At 37.6% G+C, this 19,264-nt stretch overlaps 1 protein-coding gene across 4 annotated transcripts in view; it reads right to left on the bottom strand.

The window, feature by feature from the left end:
* CCDC7 (coiled-coil domain containing 7) overlaps positions 1 to 19,264 on the bottom strand; it is a 329,121-nt gene that overhangs the window by 13,279 nt on the left and 296,578 nt on the right. For all 4 annotated transcript variants that reach the window (XM_006158284.3, XM_027775622.1, XM_027775620.1 and 1 more), the window contains 3 exons: positions 14,717 to 14,839; positions 12,651 to 12,776; positions 408 to 533 (listed from right to left, as the gene is read on the bottom strand). In XM_006158284.3, the coding sequence (XP_006158346.1) occupies positions 408 to 533; positions 12,651 to 12,776; positions 14,717 to 14,839 (375 nt within the window). The remainder of the gene's footprint in view (positions 1 to 407; positions 534 to 12,650; positions 12,777 to 14,716; positions 14,840 to 19,264) is intronic.

Genomic DNA, 19,264 nt, shown 5'->3' with positions numbered 1-19,264 from the left:
AATACATGGTTTATGTAACTTCCAACCTACAACCTACCCTCATCTTAACTCTTTCTACCGCATACACTGCTTGGGCGAGACAAAGGGGGATACAGAAACAAAAAGCAGGGGGTTATCAAGTGTATTTATCTCATTCATCCACTGGCTCTGTAACAGTGAGCAACAAAGAAAGATTAAGAAATGAAGTTCCAATTTAGTCATGATAGGGAAGGGAGAGAAATGTCGAGAGCACTCCTCATCCACTAGGAATGAGTACACACTGGACGAACTTCTTTCAGAGGTTACTTTCATTTATGTTCCGATAAACAATTGTTCTATGACTAAAGCCAGTACAACAGGGTTATTCTATTTAATTAGAGTTTTATTTTTAAAAAATCACATCATACACTGAACATATTTAAAATTACCTGGAAATACTTGGTTCAATGAAGTACGGTGGATAGATTTAGAAAAGCTTGAACGGACCCTAGATTTTTTATGGACTGTTTTTGGAGGTTCAGCCACATGGGGTGATGTGTCATCAAAAGTTTCCTCTAGAAAAATTTAGAAAATATGTTAGCTGTCAAATGTATCACAGATGTAATTCTTTTTAATATTCACAAAGTAAGTTAGTTGTCAATTGAAATAAAATTAAAGGAATTTAACTAAAATTATTTTTTGAGATTATTAATTTTAAGATAATTAAAATATATTATCTTAGAATAACAGTTTCAGAGATTAAAGCTAAGTTAAGAAAGCCAGTAGCAAAGACTACATACAGTAAGGTTCCATTTACATGATATTAACTTGACAGGGGCCATGCAGACAACACAAGCTAGTAAAGAGGCTGCCTCCCATGCCTAAGGCAAGGCTGGCAGTTTACGAGCCCCCCATTGTGTCACTGTACTGGCCTGCACTCAATTTCTCTGCTGTGAGCTTTACTGTTATTATGGTACCCTGCAAGGGTAAAATAACACTCCCAACCTTACTGCAACTTTACAATAAAGCCAATTAGTGATCCTGTAGGGGCAAGCAAGGACTAGGAAGCCTGAGACAGACTCCCCCACCTGCCTGTTTCAAGCCAAAATTAACATATGTTAGATTAAGTTAGTATAAGCCAAATTAGCATTAGTAGCATATGTAGACTAAGTTAGTTTAAGGCTAATTTTACGTAAATACCCCTTGTTAAAGCCACAGGCCAAAGTTAACTTATGTTAGGCCAAGTTAGCACATCCACCGCCATGATAGGGGCTCAAAGATAAAGCACAAGAATTCACTGATTAACACACAAAGAATTCAGCAAATAAATACAGGGACCTGTAGGTTAATAGAGGAAGGGCAGATCTGGCTAACAAGGACAGAATAAACAAATCTGAAGGCTCCAGGGGGAAGAGTAACTATCTTAGCTGGACGTTCTTATCTGATTCGGCAAGCAACAGATAGTCCCTAACTACAAACAGTTTTTCCCCTGTATGCTGTTAACTATGAAAAACTGCTAATAAAACATCCTGTGTTGTCTCCTGAGCTACAAGACCCTCTCATCCAAAAAGACCCTGTCTGGTAATCAAAATCTAAGAAGAAAATGCACCAGATAAATAGACTCCTTCATCCTGAGAACTGTAATTGATTATACCTAATCAAACAAGACAGACATCATGTTTTATCATTGTCCCTGTGTCTTGAATTCCCTGTTTCGGAGAGTAAATCTTTTATTTCCCCCTCACCCCTCCCACTCCTGTAAGACATCCTTCAATAAATATGTGTGTTTGGTAGCTGCTAATGCTGCAGTCTGGAGCTGGCTCTGGCTGTAGCTGGCTGAGAACATGCTAAGAGGCATTGAGGTTTCAGCCTGATTTTGTTCACCCGTGTCACCTTTCTGTGTACCCACCTCCGCCGAGACTGGACCCCAGCAACTATAAGCTAGCCTTCAAGAGACAGAAAGTTTGAGGGGAGGTTATTCAAAAGGTTCATGGAAAAATGGAATTAAAAATTAAAATAAAAAACCATAAATTTGATTTCTCAACATAAATTCTGTCTAGTTCAAGACATTTCTGTAAGCAATGATATTATCTATTTAATCCATCTTTGAAGAACTGGGGGCTTGGGAGTTTACCTATGTCAATGCAATTTTTTTTCTTTCATTTATTTAGTTTTACATTTTTCCACAAACATTTACTTTACATAGCAAAAAATTTTAGCTCATACTCCATAATTATTATTTTTTTGGAGAGTTGTTTTTTTTTTTTTTTCACTATAAGGTGTGGGTGCTCGCCAGACAGACAGAGAGAGACAGAAAGTGAGCTCGCCAGACAGACAGAGAGAGACATAGAAACAGAAAGCGAGAAATCACCCCCCAGGGGGGATGGTCACGCCACAATCCCTTCTCCTCCATTCTCCTCTCGGGATCTTGGGCATTCATGCGTCAATGCAATTTTTTAAAAACACATTATTAGCTGAAGAAAAACTGCTGCCTTATAAAGATTTTTTTCCCCACTTGTTTGTGTATTTTTGAGAGCTCTTTCTGTAGTTGATTTCAAGTCTAAGACCATTGTGGCTAGAAAAGATGCTGGATGTAGTTTCTATACTTTTACATTTATAAAGGCTAGTTTTGTGCTCCATCACGTGATCTATCTTTGAAAATGTTCCATTTGAGGATGAGAAAAATGTGTATTTTGTGATTATTGGGTGAAATTTTCAATAGGCGTCTGTCAAGTCCATTTGGTTTATGATTATCATCTCAATTCTGTATCTCTTTGTTTATTTTTTTTGTCTAGATGAGCTGTCCAGAGGTGACAGTGGGGTGTTGAGATTCCCCAACAGCAGTGGGGGGAGGGGCTCAGAAAAAAAATAACAGATACAAGAATGGAGCTATTATTGTTGATGATGTATATGGTAATCTCTTTGATGTGATTGACATGCAATGCATGTATGCTGGGATAAACCATGCTGCAAGATGTAAAGATGCACAATGATTAAAGGTAAAAATAAATAAAATAAACTAAAATGTAAAAAAGATTTTTTTAACATTAGGATACAAAAAAAAAAAATCAGAAGCAGTCAAATTAGCATGTAAGGTGAATGCCTAACTATTTCCTGTCAAAACTCTCAAAAAATTGCCATTGTTTGATGAGAGGAATGAGCAGGAGCATTGTCACTGTCAAGAAACCTCTTGTGAAAATTTTCTGGATGCTTTTTGACAAAGCTCCAGCTAATTTTCTCAAAACATTCTCTTAATAAGTAAATGTCATTGTCTTGTGTCCTTCTAAAAAGTCACAAGCAAAACGCCCAAAGGATCTCAAAAACTGTTGCCATGACTGGTCCATGTCTGCTTTGACAGAACCACTTCAACCTCTTGACAGCCATTGCTTTGATGGCGCTGTTTTCAGGATCTTACTAGTAGAGCCGGGTGTCATCTCCTGTGACAATTCTTCAAAGGAATGCTTCAAGATCTTGATCCCACTTATTTAAATTTCCATTGAAAAGTCTTCTCCTGTCTGCAGCTGACTTGGGTGTAACCATTTTGGCACTCATTGAGCAGAAAGTCTGCTCAACTCAAATTTGTTTTAGAATTGTGTAAGCTGAACCAATTGAGATGTCTCTGGTGTTGGCTATCATTCCTTTTTTTCAGCGCTGTTCCATTAGGTACAGACAAGATGGACCTTTTCCTTGAAAACTGATGTAGAAGTCCGCCACTGTAGTATCATCTTCACCATAACTGTATCCCTTCTTAACACGAGCTACCCATTTAATGATTTCTTTCGGGTGTTCTTCTCATAAACTTTTCATAATGCATTAATGATTTCACCATTTTCCCAGTCATGTTTCACTATAAATCTGATGTCTGTTTTTGCTGTAATTTTAGGAGAATTCATGTTCCTCTCATAGGGGCTCTTTTAAAACTGATGTCTTATCCTTTTCAGTGTCTCAAAGAAGATCTTATTTATATATGTTATGACAAGTTAGTACAAGCTTATTTTGGTGCAAAAAATATTAAATACATTTTTTCACTATATGTATATGTATATTTAACAACTTATTGGAAACAACAACTCATAGATTAGTGGTTGTCGAGGGCTGTGAGCATTAGGGGAACAGGGGATAATGACTAAGGAATGCAAGGGGTTTTTTTGGGTAATGAATATGTTTTAAGATTGTGGTGATTGGAGAACAATTTTGTGAATGTACTAAAAACCATTAAAATGTATACCTTAATAGAATGAATTGTGTGGTATGTGATTATATCTCAATAAAACTATTTAAAAAGATTAACATTTGACTTTCCATTAGAAACAATGAAGGCCAAAAGGCAATGAGGTGGCGGTGACATATTCAAAGGGCTGAAGACAAAAAGTGACAACCAAGAATTTTATATCCAGTAAAATTACCTTCAAAAATAAAAATAGAAAAAAAAATTCCCAAATAAACAAAAAGTGAGAATTTTTATTGTTATACTATTAGGCTTGCTTTATAAGAAATAGTAAAATAAATCCTTCAAGCTGAAACAAAATAACTCTGGATGGTAACTCAAATCCACTTAAGAAATAAAGAGCATCTTAATATACTTGCGTGGTAAATAGAAGTACTAATAGAAAAGCTTAACTCTTCTATTAACTGATTTAAAAGACAACTTCATAAAACTGTATTGCTGGGCATATAACACAAAGCTCACTTACATTTCTCTATGTGGGCATTACATCATCTAAAAAATAACTTAAGAATACAATTTCATTTGCAGTAGCACCACAAAGAATCAAGTAGGAATAAATTTAACAAATTGGGACAAAGCCTGCACAATGGACATTATAAAACATTACTGAAGAAAATACTATATCTAAATAAATAATTTTAAAGTTTATGGATTAGAAACCTCCTCTTTTTAAGGTGACAGTTCTTCTCAAGCTGATATATTTCAATAGATTTGATATAATTTCTATCAGTTTCTACAGCAGGATGTTTTGTTTTGTTTTTGCATAAATGACCTGAAATTAAAACTTGCATGGAAATGCAAAAGACTTAGAGTAGTCAAAATCATTTGTATAAGGTGAATAAAACTGTAAGGCATTCACTTCCCAATTTCAAAGTTTACTATAAATTCACAGTTATCAAAACAGCATGATAAGGGAACCAGTAGTTAGCGTAATGGCTATGTCGCTGGACTCCCACGTAGTCGACCACAGTTCGCGTCCCGGACCCGGTGGCTTAGAACTCACGCCGGGCACGTGTGCGTGCGTGCCCAAGATCCCGAGAGGAGAATGGAGGAGAAGGGATTGCGGCGTGACTATCCCCCCTGGGGGGTGATTTCTCGCTTTCTGTCTCTATGTCTCTGTCTGTCTGGCGAGTGCACACGCCCTATAGCGAAAACCTCTCAAAAAAAAAAAAAAAAAACAGCATGATAACAGCATAACAATAGACAAATGGTCAAAGGAAAAGAATTGAGAGTCCACTAGTAAACCCTTATATTTATGGTCAATTGCAACTAAGCTACCAAAGCATTTCCATTTAAGGAAACAAAATTCTCTTTTCACAAATGGTGCTGGAGGGACAAGCACTTAGCATAATGGTTATGTCACTGGACGCCCATGTTTCGATCGCGGTTTGAGTCCCGGACCCGGTGGCTTAAACTCACGCTGGGCAGGTGTGCGTGCGTGCCCGAGATCCCGAGAGGAGAATGGAGGAGAAGGGATTGTGGCATGTCCATCCCCCCTGGGGGGTGATTTCTCACTTTCTGTCTCTTTGTCTCTGTCTTTCTGGCGAGTGCAAGCGCCCAATAGTGAAAAACACTCAAAGACAAACAAACAAACAAAACAAATGGTGCTGGAACAACTAGATATCCACTTTCAAAAAGATATCTAAACTCTTACCTCCCACCATTCACAAAAGTTAACTAGAAATAGGAGAAAGCATTTGAGACTTTGGATTAGGCAGAGATTTCTTGGATAAAACCATGAAATTATGATCCATAAAACTTAATGAATTAAATTTCATCAAAATTAAAAACTTTAAGGGACCAGCAGTTAGCGCAATGGCTATGTTGCTGAACTCCCATGTAGCTGATTGCGGTTCGAGTCCTGGACCAGGTGGCTTAAAACTCACGCCGGGCACGTGTGCGTGCGTGTGTGCCCAAGATCGCAAGAGGAGAATGGAGGAGAAGGAATTGCAGTGTGGCCATCCCCCCTGGGGAGTGATTTCTCGTTTTCTATCTCTCTGTCTCTCTCTGTCTTTCTGGTGAACACATGCACCCTATAGCAAAAACCTCTCCAAAAAAAAAAAAAAAGCCACAGACTGAAATGAAATATTTCAAAATAACGTATCAGTACAAATTTTATATTCATAAATATAAAAACTTAAGATATTAAGAATTAAAACCCAATTTAAAAATGAGAAAGCACTCTAAAAGATATTCCACCAAAGAAATACACAAATAGCTAATAAATATATAAAAATATGTTATAATGACAGCAGCATTACTTATCATTAGGGAAATGCAAACTAAAACCACAATGAAATGTCATTTTACACTCAATGTCTACATATAGTCAAAAGGACAGATAATATCAAATATGGGCAAAGATGCGGAGAAATAGAAACTTTGATACCTTGCTGGGGGCATGTAAAATGGTAAAGCTATCCTGGTAAATCGTTTGTCATTTTAAAAAATACTTAAACATGGGTCAGCAGGTGGCATGGATCCCACACAGCAAAATGAGCATTTGGAGTTCTGTACCCTGCAGCTTGAAAAATACTCCATGAACATATGGGTGTGTGCCCCAAATCCTGAGAGCAGAAGGGATTGTGGAGTGGCCATCATCCCTGGGCATAATTTCTCACTCTCTCTTTCTATCTTTCTATCTCATTTGTCTCTGGTGAGCACATATGCCCTATAGAAAACTTAAAAAGAAAAAAAACCTTAAATGTAAATTTCCCATACAGCCCAACTGCTCTACTCTTAGGTACCCATTCACTAGAAATGAAAATGTATGTCTTCATAAAGACCACATGTCAGTGCTCAGAACAGCATTGTTCACCATAGCCAAACAGGAAATCAGGAGAGGGACCTCAATAATATGGTGGGCAGGAGGCTCCTGACACGCCCTTTTCTCTAGACTTAACAAATGAGTATCTATTGTGTGAAAGGTGAGCATGCAAATTCAAGCAGAGACTTCAAAAGGAATGGTACACGGCAGCTTGCCTAAATGCTGCTTCATAACTTGAGTTACCATGTGAAGACTCCTACGCTAGTTGGGCACATGGTGAAAAACATGTACCTGAATTACCTCTGTGCTGGTTATGTTTATTCTCTGTTAGCCGTAAAACCCGTCTACGCTCTGTTTTGTGGCACTGGCTCTGAGACTCCGCAGACGATATTTGACTTCGCCAAGGACTTGCAAGTTAGGCTGTGCAGCTAGGGAATGCTACAGGAAAACTGCACAGCTGAAGGAGAAAAAAGGGATTTGTTCCCAGTGGGATTTCTGAGAGCTTCCTGTCTCTTTTCTATTCCTGTAAACAACATCCCAGCAATATTTCTTTAACCCAGAATCAGCAGCGTTTTCCATGGAGTCAAACAGTTTGCACTTTTTCCAACAATTGCAGAACCAGCCTTATTAAATTTCATCTTTCAAGATTATAGTAGGAGATGGCCAACGTCCCCTTCTTAAAAGTAGCACTATCCAAGCTGTATCCTCACTCAGAGGTCTCCTTCAGTTTTAGCTGAGGCGGTTTCTCCCTGTAACTGCTTCCTCCCTGTAACCTTAGCATCCAGACTATGAGAGACAGTCAGTGTATTCCCTGCTCAGTACACACTGAATGTCTGCACCCTGTGACAGAATTTTAAAGTTTGAAGACACAAAAATAGAACAACTGTAGACATCAGAGACTAGGAGGCGTGTGAACTGCGTGAACAGGAAGGAGAGGTTCAGTGTTTAAATTGTTTAACAGATACAAGAACGTAAGTTTCTGGGACCAGCAGCTGGTGTAATGGCTATGTCTCTGGACTCCCATGTATTCGACTGTGGTTCAAGTCCCAGACCCAGTGGCAAACTCATGCTGGGCATGTCTGTGTGTGTGCCCAAGAACCTGAGAGGAGAATGAAGGAGAAGGGATTGCAGCGTGGCCATCCCGCCTGGGGGGTGATTTTTCGCTTTCTGTCTCTCTGTCGTTGTCTCTCTCTCTCTCTGTCTTTCCAGCGAGCACACACAGTGTATAGCAAAAATCTCTCTCTCTCAAAAAAAGTAAGCTTCTTAGTTGAAACAATGTATAGTAATATTTTCAATTTGATTATCACATACTGCATGTATGCTTTGAAAAGCCTTATTGTATGTCATAAAGATATACAACAATTAAAATGTAAAAAAGAAATTACAAAATACAAATTTTAAAATTTTTGTAGAATTTCCATATGCATTATATACCCTCAAACAAGTTTAATTAACATATAATTCAATTCTGTGTCTGTCATAAATTGGAAGTCTTTTATTACTGTTTTTAACTGGCTAATAAAGTTATTTGAGTATCATTGAAAGCACATCATTTTCTTTCATATATATATATTTTTTTTTTCAGATATCTGGTTACAACGTTGTACTATTTAGTTATTGAGTACCTTCTGTCTCTGTTTCCAAACAACTAGTGAAGTTTCTATTTCCTGACTGGATCCTGATTTTATAACTCACTGTATCAAAAAGCAGCCAGTCAGTTGCTAGACATGTGAGTAAAGCAACTGCCAAATCCACTAAGAATACCTCCGTGAGCTCAGTCACAACCAGGTGAAACTGATAACCCCCAAATCAAAGAGGGTACTGTTCTCAGTTTTTAAAGTTTGGGGATAGTTAGGCAGTAGTTGAACATTAAAATAAGACTGAGATAGCATTTAAGAATTCTCAGATGGGCTTAAACGACAACAAAACCCCAAATCCTCACAACCTGTATCCAGATACCTGTGCACAGAGAAGCACCCACTTCCAAAAGGTTGTTGGTAACAATGAAAAATTCAATAGCTCTTTCAAAAAACAATATAGAAAAATATTTTTTAACATTTATTTCTTCCATGAATGAGACACACACACACACACACACACACACACACACACACACACAAACACACAAAGACTGCACCTTCAACAGGGTGTTAGCATCACAGTCCACTCTCAGCTTCAGCCAGCCCTGGATCATGGGCAACCATGTGCCCAGCATATTCAGAGAACTCTCCAGAATTGAACCCAAACCTTCCCATGTGGAATTGTCTCACTGAGCATTGTATTTTACTGTGGCACTGCTGTGTAGTTCCTGTAAATAGCTTTTAATACTGAAAATCCATTAGGAATTTCTGTCGAAATAATAAAAACACCAATATGTAACAATATATAAGGGGACTTCAAAAAGCTCAGGAAAAATGTGAAAAACCTATGCATGGATTTCAAAAAAACTGCACCTGGGACTGGTAGGAGGCACAGTGGTTAAAGGTGCTATACTCCCATATGACCAACTGCATTTTGAGTCCTGGATATGGCAGTTTGCTTTCTCGCTTTCTCTTTCTATCTCATCAAATTAAAATGAAAAAAATTGTACCAAAATAAAGTTGTCCATTAGTTCCATTTTTTTATGAACTTTTTGAAGTAACTTCATAAGTACATAGATATACTGAGCAATACATATTTAAAAAGTCAATGCTCTTTAAAACCAGCAGATGGCACAGCGGTTAAGGTGCTGGACTCCCATATGGCTGACCATGGTTCGAGTCCCAGACCCAGTGGCTTAAAAATCACATTGGCGTGTGTGTGTGTGTATGTGTGTGTTTGTGTGCCCAAAATACTGAAAGGAGAATGAGGGAGAAAGGAATGTGGTATGGCATTTGCTCCTGGAGGAGTATTTCTCACTTTCCCTCTCTGTGTCTCTTTCTGTCTCTTTACAGCAAGTGCATGCACCCTATGGCTAAAACCAAAAAAAGTCAATGCTCATTAGTAGACTATTGACTGAATTTCATATTTGTACTATGGAATATTATGCTGTCAGTAAAAGGGATAAATTAAAGCCATTTCATTTTCAGGGTTACAAGTATTTCCCGAAGATATTGATAAATAAAAAAAGTGAGCTGCAAAAATAATAAGTGAAAAGGCATACCTCAAAACTATTCTAGGTTGGGAAAATGAATTGGACAGACAACTATGCAAGAAAGACTTAGGAATGGCCAAGAACCATATGAAAAATGTTCAAAGTCTCTTGTCATAAGCAAAATTAAAATCAGAACTATGATAAGATATGATTTAATTCCCATTAGAATGGCTAGAATAAAAAAAATAACGGACAAGTGTTGGCGAGGCTGTGGTGAAAAGGGAACTCTCTTACACTGTTGGTGGGAATGTAAATTAGTTCAACCTCTGTGGAAAACAATATGGCTATTTCTCAAAAACTTAAAAATACAACTTCCAAGTCACCCAGCAATCTTGCTATCTATCCAAAGGATAAGAAAACACTCAATTGGAAAGACATCTGCACATCCACATTTATTATAGCATTATTTATTATTGCTAAAACACGGAACCAGCCTAAGTGTCCAAATACTGATGATTGGGTTGAAAAAGTGTAGCACATGTATACTATGGAATATTACCCAGGTATAAGAAAAAATGAGATCCTATCGTTTGACTCAAAATGGATAGATACAGAAGACTTAATGTTGAGTGAAGCAAGTCACACTTCAAAAGATACACATTGTATATCCCCACTCAATTTGTACTGAGTGTCTGCACCTTATGGCAGAGGTTGAAAAATCTGAAGATGTGGTGGTGGAGAGGATGGTTGTGGATGCTAGTGACAGTAAAGGGGAAGGGTTGTTGGTAGAGAGTGGGTGGTGAATGGTAGATGTGAGAAAAAAAAAGAAAAGAGAAAAAGGAAAAAAATTAGGACAATTATGAAAGTTCAAGTCCAAATAATTTTTGAAGACTATAAATAATAAAGTTAATTTATAAAAGGAAAACAAATCCAAACCTTCACAAGATTGAATATTTGTTAATTGATCTGACATTGAAAGAGCACTTTGCCTAAAAGAAATGACTGACTAGTGCATAAAATGTTTACAATCTTTTGTGAAATTGTATCTATCATTAATCTGTATCTGTAAGTTACTGTTATAAATATCACCTGTATTTTTGGTATGTACACCTTTATATTTTGAAGTCTGTATCTCCGAAATTGCAACTGAAATTTATGTTGTCAATGTTTTCCAAGTGAGCTGAATAAAATTTTTATTGGGAAAAAAAAGAACAGTCTACCCCCAAAGAAGGGCACAGGCTCAAACACGGGTGTATAAAGACTAGTCAAATTTCCCTGTTTGGAAAGTCTCTTGTCATAAGCAAAATTAAAATCAGAACTATGATAAGATATGATTTAATTCCCATTAGAATGGCTAGAATAAAAAAAATAACGGACAAGTGTTGGCGAGGCTGTGGTGAAAAGGGAACTCTCTTACACTGTTGGTGGGAATGTAAATTAGTTCAACCTCTGTGGAAAACAATATGGCTATTTCTCAAAAACTTAAAAATACAACTTCCAAGTCACCCAGCAATCTTGCTATCTATCCAAAGGATAAGAAAACACTCAATTGGAAAGACATCTGCACATCCACATTTATTATAGCATTATTTATTATTGCTAAAACACGGAACCAGCCTAAGTGTCCAAATACTGATGATTGGGTTGAAAAAGTGTAGCACATGTATACTATGGAATATTACCCAGGTATAAGAAAAAATGAGATCCTATCGTTTGACTCAAAATGGATAGATACAGAAGACTTAATGTTGAGTGAAGCAAGTCACACTTCAAAAGATACACATTGTATATCCCCACTCAATTTGTACTGAGTGTCTGCACCTTATGGCAGAGGTTGAAAAATCTGAAGATGTGGTGGTGGAGAGGATGGTTGTGGATGCTAGTGACAGTAAAGGGGAAGGGTTGTTGGTAGAGAGTGGGTGGTGAATGGTAGATGTGAGAAAAAAAAAGAAAAGAGAAAAAGGAAAAAAATTAGGACAATTATGAAAGTTCAAGTCCAAATAATTTTTGAAGACTATAAATAATAAAGTTAATTTATAAAAGGAAAACAAATCCAAACCTTCACAAGATTGAATATTTGTTAATTGATCTGACATTGAAAGAGCACTTTGCCTAAAAGAAATGACTGACTAGTGCATAAAATGTTTACAATCTTTTGTGAAATTGTATCTATCATTAATCTGTATCTGTAAGTTACTGTTATAAATATCACCTGTATTTTTGGTATGTACACCTTTATATTTTGAAGTCTGTATCTCCGAAATTGCAACTGAAATTTATGTTGTCAATGTTTTCCAAGTGAGCTGAATAAAATTTTTATTGGGAAAAAAAAGAACAGTCTACCCCCAAAGAAGGGCACAGGCTCAAACACGGGTGTATAAAGACTAGTCAAATTTCCCTGTTTGGATTTCCATAGCACTCTACTGCCTACACTTTTATATGACCCTTTCCCACAGCCAGACTCACCCCTACTTCAGTATCAGGTTAAGTATAGTAGAAGATCTTTTAGCTAACTTCCACATACAAATATATTGGAATATACTGGGTTGCAATGGTCAAAACAAACAAACAAAAAAACCATTCTAAGTCATTAGATACTTATATCTTTATATATAATCTTTTACCTTGATTGTTAAATGGTGACAAATTGATCACTTTCTTGGGGACTTTACTTGGTGTAACTTCTCTATTTGAAATAACTTCTTGGTGTTGCTGTATGGGCATATCTTTGTTTATAAGTAAATTCACACCTAAAATAAAATTTAAAAAGAAAAAAGGCATGAAGGCTCTATTCACATACTAATCCCTAAACTCAATGTATTAGTCTTTCTTTCTGCACTGGTAATTTTTTCCTCCAGTATTTTATTGACTGGACACTTGTCTATTATTATCTTATTATATTATTATAATTTTTAAAAGACTTCCACAATCTTTCTTGTCTTGTTCTGTGGTCCATGACAGCATTTTCCTTAATTTTGACTTTCATTCCAGCTTCATTTAACATTGAATCAAATATTCACTTCTATATCTAATCTGTAGTCTTCATTTAAAAGGATACACTTAGAAGGAAAATTTTGGAGATCAGAACTCTATGCATAATCTACTGGATCCCCTTTGCTTCAACTCAACCAGTGTTTATTGGATTTATTTTTCATAAATCCTATTTGTTATGAAAGTAACATATTTTACTGTAAAAACTTCATTTTAAATAGAGAATGAGAAACTGCCTGTTTTTAAATCATCAACTGTAGATAAAACAGAAGCCAGAAACCTACTAAACCTACTTCTTCTAATAGAAGGTTTTAGTGGAAGACCACCGAGAGGATGAATAACCATTGATACGATTTATCCCAGAAGGGATGACTTCATGCCAGCCATTCCCATATGTCAGTTATGGGTAAAAGCTGGGGAGGATTTGTAAGTTTCTAGAAATAATAACCTTAATGCACTTTAGGATGATGGTCTCGTACTGTCAAGTTTACATTTATTCTGTGTATTATTTTCATGAAAGTGTCCAGCTAGGCTGTAGGAATATATTTTGGCATGTCTTGATATTACAAGTTGACTGTAATTTTGGATAGAGGAGGAATGGAAGAATATGCCAGGCTCTGCCCGGTGGCACAGGCATCAGGAGCACTGCTGAGCATTGCCGGATACTGGAAGCTATATGGCAAGGCTCTGGGTTTGCTTCCCAGGTCTCCCTGAACACCCCAGGTCTACCCGCAGGCATGCCAGTGGTCCTGGCTGGCTGCAGGCCCAAAGGGAGGATTGTAGCTTGAAGATGCTTCCAAGGGTGCCCCTTTCTTTTTCTGGAAATAAATTAACCTAAAAAAGAGAGAAGACTATTCCAAATGACTATGTGCTATATTGAAATATATTCTAAAAAGTATTGCTGAGGTGTTGTAAGAGATATACCCCAAGAGACCAAAAAGGAAGTGAAAACATTATCTTAGGGAGTTCTGCCAAAAAAGGTATGTGTGTGTACATATCTTATAAAGTGTACCCGACTAGAGGGAAGAAGTTGTGAGGAATTCCGCAATAAAGAAAAATTAAAAAATCAACAAAGCACAAGAAATTTTTGAAAATACTTGAATGGAACATCATTTTTTTTTAGTTTGTGACTATAGTGATTAAAAACTGAGACAGGAGGGAATGAGATTAAGACAATGAAGAATGGGAACTGTAAGAAGACTGCATTTCCACGTTAGTCTTTGCTGTGGCCTGAAGGTGGTGCCTCCCTCCACTTGCCAACTTCGTAAATGAAACCTAGTCAGAGTGTGATGCTGTGATAGGAGGTGGGGCTTTCGGGAGGAGATTAGCTCATGAGGACAGGGCCCTCACGAATGAAACAGTACCTTAGCAAAAGAGGCCCCAGAGTTGCCGGTCCCTTCTGCTGCGGGAGGACACGACAGAGAGGTAACATGTACGACAGAGGGTAGGCCCTACCGGACACTGCATCTGCCAGTACTTGGACCTGGGATTTCTAACTTCCAGGATTTTACGAAATAAATTTCCATTGTTTATAAACCACCTAGCTAAGGTATTTCTGTTATAGGAGCCAAGGCAAAGACAGTCTCTGTATATTTTCTGAATGTTTAAAATATGTAATTAACCGTAAAATAGAAAAGCATACTACGAGGACTATTCCAGATAATTATATACCCATTTTATATTGTTACGTATTAATTACCTTGATTGCTAAAGGGTGATAAAGTCACCACTTTTGTTGGAAATGTACTTGGTACGACGTGCTTGGAGAAATTATCTTCTTGCTGTGGTATGGATATGTCTTTGTTTTTAAATAAACTCATATCTGAATAGAAATTCAAAAGAAAAATTACACAAAGATATTGTGACTATTCACTCACTCCTTTCCCAATTTCATATAGTAGTCTTTACTTCTGCATTTGTAATTTTTCTTTTCATAATTATTGAGAGGCCACATGCCTCTTACTCTTGTTTCTACAGAACATTTTATCATTTTCTTATCTTCATTTCTGTTTTATATTCCTTAATAGCATCTTCCTTATTTTTTTACTATAATAATTATATATATTTATGGGACAATGTGATCTTTCAGAAAAAGACTACAAAGAACAATGATAAATCAGGGTAATTGGCATATAACCTCAACCATGTGTCATTACTTTGCGTGTGATAAACAGAAACAAAATCAAAATAGATAACAGGAGTTATTTCTGGTGTTGTAAAGTACAATATGCTGAATATAGGTAGTATGTTACCCAGAGTAACTAAAAATGAGGATTTTGAATAATTCCAAGAAGATGTGAATAATTCATGTCGAATCCCAAATTCCAGCTTTCAGAAACAACTCTGGGAAAAAAAATGACAGCTACTGTCTTTCTAGAGTCAAGGAGAAATGTCTGTATTGTTACTCCAGGACTATAGGTAGCAGTATAATCTGTGAGAGATACAGCAGTATTGTTACTCCGGGACCATAGGCAGCAGTGCGATCTGTGGGAGATACAGCAGTATTGTTACTCCAGGACCACAGGTGGCAGTGTGATCTGTGAAGATACAGCAGTATTGTTACTCTGGGACCACAGGTGGCAGTGTGATCTGTGGGAGATACAGCAGTATTGTTACTCCAGGACCACAGGCAGCAATGTGATCTGTGGGAGATACAGCAGTATTGTTACTCTGGGACCACAGGCGGCAGTGGGATCTGTGAAGGTACCGCAATATTGTTACTCCGGGACCACAGGCGGCAGTGTGATCTGTGAGAGATACAGCACAATGGAAAGACTCTATAGCAGGTGAGATATTCCAAATCTGCATGCCAGTTTAGTCACATATAGAGAACTGATAACAGATAAAGAAACTCCTTGTCATATTCCTCACTCTGGGACCACAGGCGGCAGTGTGATCTGTGAGAGATACAGCACAATGGAAAGACTCTATAGCAGGTGAGATATTCCAAATCTGCATGCCAGTTTAGTCACATATAGAGAACTGATAACAGATAAAGAAACTCCTTGTCATATTCCTCTTCCTATCACATTAACTGCACTTTCTGCTTTTTCAAATTCAAAATTATTTTCCTGTCAAAGGCAGAAATAGAAAGTAAGTAGGACAGCATCAGAAATATTTTGCCAAGCATATTCTAGGATCACTGGAGCACTGGATTTTTATATATTATTTTCTGAATGAATTCATTTCAAAACTCATATAATTACCTTCTTTTTTTTTAAATATTTTTTTTGAGAGGTTTTCGCTATAGGGCACGTGCGCTCGCCAGACAGACAGAGAGAGACATAGAGACAGAAAGCGAGAAATCACCCCCCTGGTGGGGTGGTCACGCAGCAATCCCTTCTCCTCCATTCTCCTCTCGGGATCTTGGGCATGCACACACACACGCGCCCGGCATGAGTTTTAAGCCACTGGGTCCAGGACTCAAACCGCGGTCGACTATGTGGGAGTCCAGCAACATAGCCATTACACTAACTGCTGGTTCCCTCCAAGAATATTTTGATGCTCTTCTTATGTAATTTTACTTTAAATAAAGCAGGCATCAAGATGGGAAATGGTCACAGCATCTGTTGTGGGCTGAGAGAAAGTGCCACTCAGGTGCACTTAGCATGTAGACCCCTGTAGCTTGGGAGAAGGATATAATGAAATTTGCAAAAGTATTGGGAGTGAGGTAGGTCTTTAGTTGTTAATCTTACTGGGTTTCCATTCACATAATAAATTGGTTTTCTCTTGCTGCTTTCAAGATTTTTTAAAATGTCTTTGTCTTTCAACATTTTTACTAAACCGGATTTTCTTTGTTTTTGTGTTTATTCTACCAGGATTTCATTAAGCTTAGATATGTAGATTAATAGACTTCATCAAATATTATTTGAATCTTTCAGTCACCGCTCTGCAGCAAATTACAGGTACTCTAGTAGATGAGATACTGTCGTTATACCCTATTTCATAGTGGTTGCCTGAAGCCCTTGGAGCATATTAATAACAGCTGTTCTGTGGCTGGTCTCTATGTACGCATCTGGCACACTCACTAGCTCACTTTCCCCCCGTGTCTGAGAAGCACATTACTGGTTTTTGTATGCCTCAGAACTTTTCGCTAAATGCTAGACATTTTGGAGAATATTTTATAGTGACTCTGGACACAAATTTCCTCTTCCCCTTATGAAGGCCTGCTTTTATTTGCTATTTACTTGTCAGCGATGTGGCTGGGTTTTTTTTTTTTTTTCCTGAGGTCTCTTTCCCCTGCAGCGCCAAGCCTCTGAGGTCGGCCTCTGAGCACAGCTCTACACACTTACAGTCCCACTGTGGCTGGCTGCCAGCAGGATTTCCTTCCACGCTCTCGTTTCCTTATTTCTCTCTAAGCTGTCTGACTCTTGTCAGAGATCAGAGACTGGTTTGTCTACTATATTTACTCCTGGACTAAATTCATTAATATAATATCTAAAATACTGTTGTTGAAAAAATCATGAAGTAGTTTTTTATGCGAAAATGCATCATGACTTTTCCGATAACCCAGTATAATATTTCTAAAGCAATGCATTATGCTATAGCTGAGATCATATAAACTTGCCTGACATTTCAATTATATAGAAGGAATCGATAATCATGAAATATATATATGTATATATATAGTACTATGCAATTACATTTTAAATCAATTAAGAGAAGAAAGGAAACAAACTATTTGTAAGATCTTTTGAGTCATAATGACGTTGACCTCTGCTCCCGTTTGCATGGATTCCAGTATCTGTGTACATATTTCGAATTTGTAGTGGCACACAGGTAGCTCCACCACTCAGAGAACTGGAAGCTTCATGGGTGGCTGGATTTGGTTTCCGGACCAGCCGGGACATTCTGGGCACAGCTGTGCTTTCTTGTCATGCTAGTCAATGGGGAGGCTGGGGAAGGAGGACTACAACTCAGTAAGACCTTGTCCAAAATACCTATCTCTATGTTCCTTCTTCCCTATCTTTCTTTCCCTTTTTCTCATAAAAGGGAAAAAAACAAAAAAGAAAAAAAGTTACTGTTAGGACACTTACCTTCAGTCTAAAGAATTTAAGTATTTCTTACAAAGCTGTCTTATAGCCACAAATTATGTACATTTTTATTTACTTGAAATTATCTTCATTTACATTTCATTTTTTTAATTTAAATTTATTGACATTCATTCCCTGTACAACATTACAGCATACAAAATGAGATTTTCCATCCAGAATACACTGTATATTGTCTCAATCAAGCACATCAACATACATGTTATTGTCAACAAATAATTTTCCATTTCTTGTTTCCTGTATGTTTTGCTTTTTCCGCCCCCACCCTTGATTCCCTATCTCTTACCCTCAGCCATCTCCCACTCTCTTCCCACACTGTCTCTGGTATCTATGTTTGCTTTCTATACTGTTTTTCCCCCACATTTTATTGAATTAATAAAGATCTTAATCTAAATATTTTCATAGCAAACACAGCTGATATATACATTTCCATGAACACAAGTCTAACTTTAGGCATCCTATAAAGTAGTAGCTAGCTGGGGTTATATATCTTATTGCAGTCATTGAATAGATATTTTTCTGAAACTTTTTTTTTAACTTAATTTACATTCTTTCCCTAAGCATCGTCACAGCATACAAAATGTGATTTCCCATCCAGAATATACTGCATAGTGACTTAATCATGCATATTATTATCAAAACTTTTCCATTTCTATCTTCTGGAATTTTTTCTTTACCCCTCTTTCTGACCCTCTGTCCTTTTCCACCCTCTTCTCACACTATCTCTGGTGTCTACAATTGTCTTCCATTCCTTTCCCACCCACATTGTATTGATCGCAAAATTTCTTAAATAATCTAACTACTTCCAATGGTAAGTTCACATGGTACTATTAAGAAAACTAGTTTTAACTTAAATAAAAGAAATGCCAAGGAACTTTGCTTAAAGCCAGGAAACAGGTTACTCGGGCCAGCCCAGGACCGTGGTCAGTCTACTCATGTGTGACTGGAGTCTGCAGAGAAGAAAAGGAGAGCCTTCTCCCGGGGCACATGGAAGTGCATCTCCAGGAGGCTCCTGGGCAGTGGGGTCTCTGCTGGGACAGGGACCCCGTTGCCCCTAGCTGAGATGTCACATGCCTCAGTCTTTCCGGCATTTCTTTTCCGTGTCTCCACGCCCCGTGGCTGGGCGTGCGAAGGTGTGCCGCTCCCTGGCTGGCTGACCTCAGGCAAGGTCTTTTGGGTCTTGGAGCCCTGCGCTG

This window comes from Tupaia chinensis, unplaced genomic scaffold, assembly GCF_000334495.1.
Source record: "Tupaia chinensis unplaced genomic scaffold, TupChi_1.0 Scaffold000578_2, whole genome shotgun sequence".
Taxonomy (NCBI): Eukaryota; Metazoa; Chordata; class Mammalia; order Scandentia; family Tupaiidae; genus Tupaia; species Tupaia belangeri.
The sequence above is the reverse complement of the archived record's forward strand: the minus strand, read 5'-3'. Positions and strand labels throughout refer to the sequence as shown.